At 40.6% G+C, this 12851-nt stretch overlaps 1 protein-coding gene across 1 annotated transcript in view; it reads left to right on the forward strand.

Annotated features, from left to right (window-relative positions):
* Window positions 1–12851, forward strand: part of Trap1 (TNF receptor associated protein 1) — a 160091-nt gene that overhangs the window by 15619 nt on the left and 131621 nt on the right. The window contains exon 2 of the mRNA XM_068355072.1: window positions 2444–2652. Coding sequence (XP_068211173.1) covers window positions 2444–2652 — 209 coding nt within the window. The remainder of the gene's footprint in view (window positions 1–2443; window positions 2653–12851) is intronic.

A 12851-nucleotide genomic window follows, 5' to 3' on the forward strand; every position in this document is an offset into this window, starting at 1 on the left:
CAGCGCCTCAGCCCCCCCGTAGAGGAGCCCCAGCAGCTTCAGCCTCCTTTAGGACAGGTTTTTCTGCCTCCAGGAGAGGCCGTTCAGGCCGCTCCTCCAGGAGGAGATAGAGTGGGAGGCCACCTATTCCTGCCCAAGCCTCAGGTTGGGGGATGCCTCAGACTATATTGGCAAGCATGGAAAGCTCTCGGAGCAGAGCCCTGGACAGTGTCCGTACTGAAGGAGGGCTACAGGTTACCGTTCTTAGCAGAACCTCCCCCTCTAATTCCGGCCAGCCGGTCGGAGTGGTTGGTACCCAAGGACCCGTTGAAGAGGGCCGCCCTTCAAGAGGAGGTGTCCACCATGTTGGAGAAGGGTGCCATGGAGGAGATCCTACACCCAGGACCAGGTTTCTACAGTTGTCTGTTCCTGGTGGAAAAAGCGACAGGGGGGTGGAGGCCGGTGATAGATCTGTCGGCTCTCAACAAGTTCATAAGGAAGACGGAGTTCAAAATGGACACTCCGAAGTCAGTCCTGCTGTCCTTGAGGGAGAAAGATTACATGATGACCATAGACCTCAAGGATGCTTACTTACAAATTCTGGTCCACCCCTCGAGTCGAAAGTTTCTCCGGGTGAAATGGGGTACCCAGATCCTGCAATTCAAGACCCTTTGGTTCGGATTGTCAACAGCTCCCCAGGTATTCACGAGAGTCTTCACGACAGTCTCAGTGTGGGCCCACGAGCGAGGCATTCGCCTCATCCGGTACCTGGACGACTGGTTGCTTCTTTCCTCCTCGAAGGACGTCTTGAAGGAGCAAGGGATGAAACTTCTCCAGTTTTGCAAGGGTCTGGGTATCATGATCAACCCGGAAAAATCGAACCTATCCCCCTCCACCAGAATGACCTATTTGGGGATGACACTGGATACCCTTCTAGGAAAAGTATTTCCGTCGGAAGACAGAATTAGCAATCTGATGAAGATCCTTCGTCCGTTCCTGTCGGGGCAACCCAGGAGGGCGAAGGACTGGCAAAGACTAATAGGGAATCTGGTGTCGTTGGAAAAACTGGTTCCCCAGGGGAAACTCAGGCTCAGAGCCGTCCAATGGAACCTGAAGAACCTCTGGTGCCAACTGGACTCGCAACAGAAACTAATCCCAGTCCTACCAAACACAATACCCTCCCTTGAATGGTGGCATTGCCGGTCGAACTCGCTCAAGGGGATGCCCTTCGCGAACGACCCTCCCGAGTTACTTCTTTTCACAGACGCCTCCAACCAGGGATGGGGAGCCCATCTCCTCAACGGGACGGCGAGAGGAACCTGGATGGACGGAGAGAAGGACCTACACATCAATGTTTTATACCTAGGCCTCTTGGCTTCCGCTTGCTGGGTCTGAGGGTCAGGAAGGCACTCCCACCTCCTAAAGTGTAAGTCTCCTAAGAAAGTAGTTCGAGGCAAGTATTCGTGTTGGAACAAATCAAAAATTTTAAGTAATTTTTATTTTTCCTAACATACTTACCGAGAACTACTTTCGGGTAATGGCCCTCCCTACCTTCCCCGAGTGCCTCCCTGCCCTTGCGAGAATTGTGCAACATCCAAAGAACTTACTGACGCTCACGACCCAAGTGGACCTCGACCTAGCGCAAAAGCTACCCTCGGGGCACGTTCTCTTACTCCCGAGTTAGCCCTCCATAGAAAACGGGTTTAGGGTATACTACACAAAACTCTGGTTGGTAGAGAGGAGATTACAGGTAACTCCTAAGAAAGTAGTTCTCGGTAAGTATGTTAGGAAAAATAAAAATTACTTAAAATTTTTGATTTTTCCTTACTGTACAAACCTTAGCTATTTAACCAAACTTGCCTGCCAGCCTTATCCCCCTTGAAGTCCTACCTCCAAGCAAAGTGAGTTCAAGCGCAGGTGTGTGAGAGAGGGGGGGGGTAAGCAAGCTACCCTCCCCTACCCCAGGTAACTAGCGGTGTAGGTAGTAAACCCTCGTTAAATTTTAATGCCTCGTCATTTCAGCTATGCCAAAAGTAATACCCCTATTAAATAGCTAAGGTTTGTATAATTAGGAAAAATACAAATTATCTACGAATTTGTCATTTTTGGGTTGCAAGTAAGACTTACTTGAAGATTGGTTTGTTTATAAGGGAACTTTGTCTCTAATAAAGTTTTTAGAAATTTTGATAGGAGGTATGGTTTAAGTTAGCTAAAGACAAATCTGTCTGGGCAGAATATACTGCAAAGTAAGTATAGTAAATAAAAAGATGACAGAAACATGCTATTGTCTGTTAGTGAAAATATTTGACATGATGATGTAGTATAATAGCTTGACTCAGATTCTTAATAAAAATGATGGCATAGTTTATTTTATTTGAAAACCTTTGAAACATGTTTTATGTATACAGTAATGTAATTATTATACTTAAGAGTAATATTCGTTTATTTTTTTTTATTTTTTCAGGACAACAAACCTCATGTGCTCCTTTGTATCAAAGCTTCCATACGTCACAGTGCAGGTTCCAAGAAGCTGCACAGACAGAGGATGCCAAGACCTATGAATTTCAAGCAGAAACACGAATGCTACTTGACATAGTTGCCAAGTCCTTGTATTCAGAAAAGGAAGTTTTTATCAGAGAATTGATTTCAAATGCATCAGATGCAATTGAAAAGGTATGGAATTTTCATCTTGTTCTGTTGACTATTTTAGTTTTTGTTTTAAACAGTATTACTTTCATAATTTGTATCACTACCGCATCAAAAATTTAAATATTTAGTTTAATATTGTAGCAAGAGTGAAACTTGCTTAGTGTTTATATTTCAACTAATCTTACCCAATATTTATATTACATTAGTTGCGACACTAATACCAACTGATTTGCTCTTTATAGGGAATATACTTTAGTCGAAGCTGGAAACTACCCATAAGACTTTTAGCGGGTGTTATAACTCACTTTTGATATATCGTCACTTTTGCTTTTGGCTTGGTAGACTGTAGACATTCCGACTCTCTCTCTCTCCCTTTGACTGCTTACTCCTTCAAGGAGTTTTTAAATTTAGGGATCTCATCTTGTGTGCTTGTCCCAGTCTTGAAGGACTCCAATGCAGCAGCACCTGTTAGCTACTGAGACTGATCCCCATTCCCGCTGTCCTGCTTGCAGAGGGGGCTGGCCGGCTGATGCCGTTTTTTAATGACAGGACTTTGACATTCATACCACTTAATAAGGTGACTTAGGATATCTCTAAACTTCATAGGATTCTTACCTCGGACCAGTTTTGCGACGCTAGGGCGATTTATCCGGAAAATTAGCGTTTTTAAAATTTTATCGCCTCCCTTGATAATTATTAATAAAATCTGGGATTACTACCCTATATATACCTGATATAGAGCTCCATTAATATGAATTTTTTTCCTAGATATGAATTTTTTCATTATGGTAAAAAAATAAACCCTAAAATTTAGGGGAAAAGATTAAGAAAAAAAATCTGAAACAAAAATTGAAAAAAAGGGTTTCATTTCATTGTTTTATAATGTATTTCTAAGTTATATAGTACAGTATACCAAATTTCAATGCTATATCTTTAAAACAAAGGAGAAGATTGATTTAGAAGGTCAATAAGTATAGTTTTGGGATATGGGCGTTCAAAGTTTTTCTTTGTATTTTTACAAAGACAATATCAATAAATTATGATTATTATGAATTTTATATTCTTTTTTGAATATTAATAAAAGAAAACAAATTTATTTATCATAATTTAATCATAAATGAAGATCCTATTGCTCAATATCTTGCTTCTTTTGGCTCCTGTAAGGCAAAGCGGCCGCTCCTCTATCCACAACACTCTCTCTCTCTCTCTCTTTGCACTACCGATACAGTATGAATCTCTTCTGAACTCTTAATACAGTCGAACAAATTTTCTTCTTCCTTATGTTGGCAAGATGTTGAAATTGTCTTTTTCTATTTGAAAGGATAAAATTCTTGCCGGAAACAAGAAAAACAAACGTAAAAATGAGTGAATATCAGAGGACATTCAGTTTTTCTTTGTATTTTTACAAAGACAATATTAATAAATCCTGATTATTATGAATTTTATGCTCCTTTTTGGATATTGATAGACAAAAACAAAGTTATTTATCATAATTTACTCATAAACAAAGATCCTTTTGCTCAATACCTTGCTTCTTTTGGCTCGTGTCAGGCAAGGCCGTTGCTTCTCCATCAACACAACTCTCTCTCTCTCTCTCTCTCTCTCTCTGCACTACCAATATTACCTTCTTCTGAGCTCTTAATAGAGCAAGTTTTCTTTTTCCTTATGTTAGCAAGATGTTGAAATTGTCTTTTCCTCCTTGAAATTATAAAATTCTTGGCGAAAACAAGAAAAACAAACGTAAAAATGAGTGAATGTCAGAGCTCAAACCTAGACATGTACTGTACTCTCTATGAGGTTTGTGGTAGGACTGAAGGGCAAAGGGTGTAATTACCGTGTAATACATCGTCTCTGACTTGTGGAAGCTATACAGATGCCATTGTTCACAATTTTTTTTACATTAAAATATAATTATCAAAATTTATGGTTACAGAAGAAATACTGCATTTTCTTGTAGGGAACAATGTTTATGGTTTATTGCTTTACTTTTACAATATCCCCTGTAACTATGAAAGTAAGAGAAATTTAGACAAATTATTTCATATACGTATTTTCCATTGCCATATGAAGCTCAGTGGATTTTTTCAGGATTTTGTGTTTTTTTCCTATACCCTCATATACTGGCATTCCGGCCAGGCCCCTTAAGCATGAATGATATTGCGCTTTGTTGTGCACACATTTTTTTTCCACAAGCGACTCCATGAGCTACCTTGGGGGTGCTCACATCACTAACGTGTTCGTGATGCTCAAGCTCATGTATGAGCACTTACCCTGAGTCAGGAAAGTTACGATTTGACACACCCGCATGCGGGCGAGTAAGATAATACTGCTGTCAAAGGCTATTTGTTTTGCCAGTTGCATTCGCTACACTTCCAGGTGAATACCCTCTCATGAGGAGTAGCAACAGCTACCTACCTTCATACAAAACCTACTGATACGAAGGACGTACTTGGTTTCATGCCATTTGATGTCAGGAACCAAACAAATTGGAACATTGTTTCTATACATTATTAGGTCATCTTTCTCAGTTGATGGCTGTATTCCTTTGGGAAAATTAGGTTACAGATGACCCTCTTACCTTGACATGTGTAGTCTGCACTCAAGTGGGCTCCTCCTTCATCCCCGTCATAAGGGATACCTGTCATCAGGGAGAAGGTGGTCTCATTTGCGAACATATATTGATGTTTTACAATTGAGTATTGAATGTTAGGAACCATTCAGCCTCACCTGGATCTTCAACCTTCCCCTGGGTACCAGTCACGGGATTCCTGCCGTAAGATCCGAGGAAACTTACCATGTATATAGATAAATTTTTCTATTACTGGTCCGTAACCAGACATATGTATACTACTACCTAGCTGTCAAATGTGATTGAAGTGTCAATTTTGGCTTTTGGAAGTAGTTGCTTGTGACTGTTTGCTTGACAGTGATCAACTAAGGAGGTTCGCTGGAATGCTGCTCCGGTGTTTGCCGGTCTGTAATCTGATATATATGACCAACTCCCATTCTAGCAAAGGCAGTTGATATCCAAGATTCATCATGCTTTTACAGAGACAAATGCTTGAAACCAGTTGCATGACTCAACAGCGATTGACTTGAAATGTTTACTTGTTAAGCGACCCCACTGTGCCCTCAGGCACTGAGATGAGGATAGTTGATCTTTTGAGTCAAGTGATGGTGGTTCCTCTTAAATAAACCTTTAAGGTTTGTCAACAGACACAATCCCTGGGCAGTTCTGTCTGGCCTACTGGATAGTCAGTTTACTAGGTAGCTCAGAGTCTCTTAGTTTCTGATGAAATCAGAAGGAAAGACTAGTTTTGACCTTGAAAGGTTGCTTGTACAACCTGTGTCCCTCTTTCCTCCAGTCATGATACAAGCTAGTGCATGTCAGATCATGCTTCAAGGAAGAAAGTCAACTATAGGGCACCTCTTTCACCTGTTTTACCTGGGAAGGATACCACAGAAGTATAGGATGATAAAAGACCCTAGGGTCTGATCTTGCGTGCGAGGTGACACGTCCCTCTTCTTTTCCCCTTCCATTGACTCTGCATTCAGTGACCTTGACCACTGGTTGTCACTGAAGGTGATCTTCCAAAGATATACCTATAGCATCCATTCAGATTTAATTAGCCAATACAGGGTGTGAGGCTCTGACCTACGCTCAACCCCTCAATTGTTCACAAAAATGTTCACTCTAGTTGAACCGGAGTCAATGCCAATGCAGGCTACCCTCATCGTCCCTTAGGAAAGTGGCTAAATTCTAGCAGACTCAATGGAGATGTTTCGCCAAGACTGCGTCAACCATTTTGCTTTTTTTACCTTGCTTTGGGGATAAATCCTCTAGAATTCATCTTTGTAACCTCCATGAGAACTGGCATATTTAGAAAGGCAAATAATCACTTAAGAGACAAAGTTGCTTCGTCCAATGTAGAAGAAGGACTAAGGAAAGCATAGTGTCCCTCCCTCAAGCGGGACTTCTTAAAGGCCCACTGATGGCTGCGCTTGCTGGGGTACCTGGACATCTGAATTCTTTGGCCCCAGCAAAAGTCATAGCTCGAGTCCCCTCTAGTGGCAACATGTCCATTTGGTATTAGCAGGGATTCTATGAACTTAAGAATCCGATAGGATCAGAGTAAAAGAGCGACCCGAGTTGGGAAGTAGAGCTCGCCAATCTTCTCAGTCAGTTAGACCTTCTCTCTCCTTTCCCACATTCTATGCTCTTGGGCGAGGCATGGAAAAAAGGGGGTTTGCCCTCACCTATTGTGACACATGGCCTCTGAGCTGTGTTCCAACATATCAGCAGTGCCACACCAAGTCTTCTGGATTTGAGTGCAGTGTTGCTGGTTCTTAATCTCTTCCAATAACTCCCTTGTCACACCGTAGTGTTTTTATCAAAGCATAATGGTGGTAGAATCCCCAGACAAAGGTATTCTTGGCATGGTGTAGAACACCCAATCAAAGATTTCTTTGTGTGACTGTCTATCTAGCCGTTAGAACATGGAATTGGACACGAAACAACCCGATTTAGTTCAGGCAAGGAAAACTTCCCACAGTCATTCCGATCAGGCGGACTCAAATAGTGGGCTTCGAGGGACCCTTCCCGCATTTAGCCATCTAAGTCTTGACGAAGTTTCAAACCAGGACGTCTCGTGTCTGGAAATATCTAAAGTACTGGAAACCAGTACTGGGTAATCAGGCATCGCTATTAGAGGTCTTCCAACATCAGGGGAACACCTATGTGCTCCTTCTGCTTCTGTCTGAGGAAGAGACTCATTCATAGAAGGGCATCAAAAGAGCAATCGATGACCCTGATAGCTCTGCAGTGGCAACAGGCAGAATAGCACCCAGATGTATTCCTGCCTGCAGGGATATCAAGAGAAATGTACTCTCCTTTACACAGCTGCTCATACAACTTCATTCAGGGATTCATCACTATGTCATGTCCCTACAACTCCTCACCTGGAGGGTATTCAACATCACGTCCCTCAGAGAGGTTTTTCGCAATCATAACGAAAAGGTTAGATTAATACCACGTAGGATGTCGATTCCCTTCCCATCAGGCAATGTAGTTCATCCGCTAAGGTTGAGGTTGTGGAAAGAGGCCTTGCGCCCCTCAATATCTTTCTCCCCGGACAGTGAAGATTGCTGTACCTCGGGTTAGGAAAGTCTTGCACAGTCATAATCGTGGCAGAATGCCGGCTTTAAGCCTCTCATTCACATTAAGTGGAGTTAACTTTTCCTCTTCAACGGAATTTCTCCTCATACGGAGTATCATTCAAATCATTCATTCTTTCATTCATTCATATGGAGTATCAAGCATGCCTGTCCTCAACTAGAAGTGATACCTTCTCCTTGGAACATAGTCTACATACTAAGATGTCCGAAAGGACCGCCTTATGAACCGCTGCTTTGTCATCAGACAGTGACTTGACACTTGAAACGTGCTTCCTTCTCACTCTCGCCTCGGTAAAGATGGTTAGCAAGTTGCATGGTCTTTCTCACGACGTCCATTTTAGGGGATAAAGACAGGTAACACTCGGTTTAGTCCTTTAGTTTGTGGCTAAGACTCAAAATCCGGCTGTAGGTGTTCCCAGATGCGGGCCCTTCCTGATGGAGTCTTCGTTCTGTAACTGGTGATCCAGATGAACAGTTACTATGCCGTGGGAGGGCTTTGAGATTTTACCTCAAATGAACCACATGAGCTCACTCACATGTTAACAAACTGTTTGTTAGCACGGGAATGGTCAAAAGGAGAGTTGTGTGGAATACAATCTCCTCATAAATTTGACATGTAATGGGTCACTCCTTGAATCCTGGATCTCCCCTGCAGGGGCATAGACCCAGAGCTTATGATGCTAGGGGCAGTAGCCCATCCCTAGCATGCAAAAAGAGCCACTGTGATGCAGGTACTTGAAGCAGGTGTTTGGAAGTGTCAAAGGATCTTCATGGCTCACTACCTGCAAGGTGTAACTCATAGGTACTAGACACTTTCGCTATTGATCTTGTGGTGAATGCACAACATTGGTCTAAACACCTCAAGCTCCCTTGTGGGACAAGTAGCAGTCAGTTGAGGGCAGACGTTACCCGGCTTTAGTCTAGGATGAACGATTAAGTGAATGGCCTCTTCATTCTTTCATCTTCCCCTCTCGTGGGGGTACAGCACCTTCGGTTTGCTGCAAGCTGGCTTACTCCGTCTGCATGTTTGAACCATTTCCCTTGTATAACCTGATACTGTATATGATACATAAATTTGTTATGTCCCCATCCTCCCAGCAAGGTTGGAGTCGGGCAATGTCCAAGGTTAAGTCAGTGGAGTTTTGTATTCAAATAATTCTTACCTGGACAAGTTACAGTGCTTAGTTCTCACACAATCACACTGATTGCCCAGGCCATTAACTCTCACACATACTCTGTTAAGCTTGTGCAAAGCACGGAGGCCCGCCCCTGTTCAAAAGCCAGCATTGGAGATTGTAAGAAGGGCATCACATGCTCCAAGCCCTTAACGAAAACTAAATTGCCTACTAAGGAACAGATGATTACCTTCCGCAAACCTTTTAAGATGTTTTGCCAAAAATCGTTCAAAAACTTTAGATGATATGGGAGTTATTGAAATTGGGCAGTAATCAGTTGGACTTGAGCTATCACAAACACATTTACATAATGGAGTAACATTGTCAATTCTCCAACAAGTGCTAAAAGAAGCTCTTCTTGCTAACTTGAGCAAAAGAGCAGATAATTTTGGAGCTAAGGATTCTGCAGTCTATATAAAAAACAAAGGAAAAATACCATTTGGGTCTACACTTCCATAAGCATGAAGGTCCCTCAAGAGAGCTTTAATTTCACAAGATCGAAAAGCTAAACTACTAATACTGTAATTTTTTATCTATGAATTTCATAAATATAACGTTTCTTCAGAATGCACATTATATCTACACATAAATTTTGACTATGTTCTGCATTACGTAGGTTGAATAAATTTGGTACTTATAATGTAAAAGTGACGTTTTTTGAAGACGGGCCAACTTACTCAGAGAAAAGGTTTCGAACGCAGTCGTTACGTAACTTATGACGGCATTTCTTCTCTCTTTCTCGATCGATGATTGGCTATACGTAACGAAGGCTATACCTCTGTCAACAATGACACAAAAGTTTAAATGAAAGCAAAGCAGTACACCTTTATGAACTCTGAAACCTCTCCACTGATAATTGTCATAATGAACAAACCAACAAAATATGTTGATAAATACAAAAACACTTCGATTATTAGTCTAACTCCCAAAATAAGTTTCCTAAGAAATTGCAGTCTACTTTATAGGTCACAATCAGATTGACAAGGTGTAGGGAATAGTTGGTAATTTTCAAAAACGTAGTAGACAAGCTTGATTTGATAACTGCTATATCCAATGTCAAGCAATTTTTATTTATCGTCTATCTACCTACCTATTTACTGTAAAAAAAAAAAAAAAAAAAAAAAAAAAAAAAAAAAAAAAAAAATAGCCGGTACCGTATTTTGGCTTTAAACCTTCACCAATAATTATCGTCAGAATGATGACTTCATGAGGCTCCACCCACTTTGGCCTGGTTATAATTCAGGATAACACTGGAGGCTATCATGGGCATTGTTGGATCAGAAAATTTAAATTCTGGCTATAGAAACTCATTTCTCAAGTAGTTTTAAGAAGTGCTAAATGATCCTCAAGGATCCCAGCAGTTGGCCCAAACGTTTAATTCATGTATACTACTGTTGCGGCACTACTGCTACAGTAGTATTACTACGCTAGCGCAGATACCCCACCCCACATTTATGTATCATTTCGCCATTCATAAAGTCTTTGTAATGTTTTTTCACTGTGCAATAAGCCATGGCCTCCTCAGAAATTAAGTTTAACATTAGATGATAGGTTATTTAGTTAAGCTGACAAATTATGGCAACTGGGTATGTTATTGCCGATGTTGAAGCTAAAGATAAAGTATGGTATCATTCCTTCATTGCATTATCATCTTTACTACTATTTGTTGTGCTACATGTAGTAATTATTTTAAAGGATAAATTAATTATGTTCATTTTACTTCTATAAATTCCCATTAGATGTACAAATAAAACTCCTAAAACTATTCCTGATTTATTTACAAAATGCAGTCATGCCCAAAACATAGCTAACACGGTCGTACGGCCTAAGAAGAAGAAAAAAAAATATATCGGATGATCCGTTGGTCTGATGGAGAGTTTAGCACAAAATTCTTATTTTAACAAAAATAGTTATATAAAGACTGTTTACATACAATCTCTCTCTTTCTCTCTCTCTCTCTTGGGGGCATAGTGAATAGTTAATGGAAATGTTCAAAAGCCTGAATGACATTACGAGTATTATAATCATGTTACGCTAAATACAAATCAGACCATAAACATTGGATTTAAACTAGAAACTGAATAATTACCTATCCAGGCTATAGTAAATATGGCCACAGGCTTTTTCTTGACTGTATAAAGTTGCAAGTCGTAATACAAATGCAGTTTTGCAACCAAGGGGGCAATTCCAAATCCTGTTAGCCATTCTTGACTGTTATGGGTTTCAGAGCCGATGGAACAAGGTGAATGGGTGTCTGGTGGATGGGCGGGGCAAAATTTTGTCAAAAGGTGTTTACATTGCTTACGTAATGAATGTTTTCAACTCTTGGCTCGTTATCACTGGCCATGGCGTCGGCTAGATCATTTTTACTCTATAAAAATGAAAATTATCGGGTTTAGGTTATTGATAATGCTGACAAAATTTGTGTGTGGTTGTAAAATATACATATGTCAACTTTCAGCTACATCCGATGCTTTGATAAGGAGCAAAGTCCAAAAAACCGTGTTACAGAGGCCCTAAATCTCATAGTAGTTAGTTTAGCCTCTGGAAAGCAGGAATGAGGAAGATCAAGTTTCTCATTGCTCTGCTTACTATCAAACATAACAGCCAAAAGGGTTGCCTTTTCCTTTGGACAGTAAGTGACTCACCCATCTGGTTAAAGTAAAGGAGGAACTGTTGCATCTACACCAAAGAGTGCAGATTTAAGGGTAGTCCACCACTTGTGTTCCTGGGTTGTATAAGAAAGGGTTTCTTTTATGGTTAAATTATATTCCTTTTCAGGTGAAGCATAAAATCTCTGACCAAAGGCTCTAAACTGATTATAGTTATTCTAAGTTATGTTTGATCTGTTACCCTTTCAAAGATGATAGGCCTCCTGCTTCTCCAAATAAGCACGTCTACAATCATCATTGAACCATGGTTTATCCTTTACTCAGTACCTTAGCACGCGAGAAGGAATACGCTTATCAATTATGTTGACTAGATTCTCATTCAAAGGGACAACTTATCAACACTACTATACAATTTTGGCCAATTCAAGCCTAAAAGATCACTCAAAATCTCATTCCAGTCTGCTTGAGGTTTCATATAAATCTTACATTAGTATGATACATCAGGAACAGGCTGCTCAGTCTTACTACTAAGTCTTACTACTAATGAAATCAAGGCATTATCAGATGTCCCAACTGGAGAACCAACCTTACTTGTTATAATGCCAGGGGAGTCGGTTTATACAAGGTCCAAGCAGTTCCGGGACCTGTGTGTAGCTTCACTTATATGCTCACAGCCAGATTCAAAAGCAAAGTCTAAAGTTCTTAATCCATGGCAATTGGTAGGAGAAACAGAATTTAACCACTCCCTATGGTGAGCATTGAAATCATAAACAAAGACAAAAGAGGCCTTTCTATCATCTTCTTGTATCATAGCCATAATGGAAAGAAAACGATCGAAGATGGACTCATCCATGTCTGGATTCTGGTAGATCGAACACAAATATAAGTTGTTATGCCTGACACAAACATTTGCTACCTGAATCTCATGACATCTACATTCATAGCAGGACTCATGAGAAGCAGGGTACTCAGTCCTAATATACACCACCCTGGCCCTAGGAGTAGCATCTCATTTCAAAATTATTGGCTTCTTAAAACCAAAGTTACTGAGCAAAAAAGAATATCGTACTGTCTGGACGCAACTGTAAGGTCTTGAATATTTGCATGAAGACCATAATTATTGCAATACATTAGACTACATTGACGAAATTTAGGACGCATTGGTCCTGGATTTTGCCCGATATCTCAAGACAGCATAAGAATCAATGGTAATAAAAAAAAGATACATCATACTTAAAAACTAATTTAACAGGAATGATAA

Source organism: Palaemon carinicauda, chromosome 31 (genome assembly GCF_036898095.1).
Source record: "Palaemon carinicauda isolate YSFRI2023 chromosome 31, ASM3689809v2, whole genome shotgun sequence".
NCBI classification, from domain to species: Eukaryota; Metazoa; Arthropoda; class Malacostraca; order Decapoda; family Palaemonidae; genus Palaemon; species Palaemon carinicauda.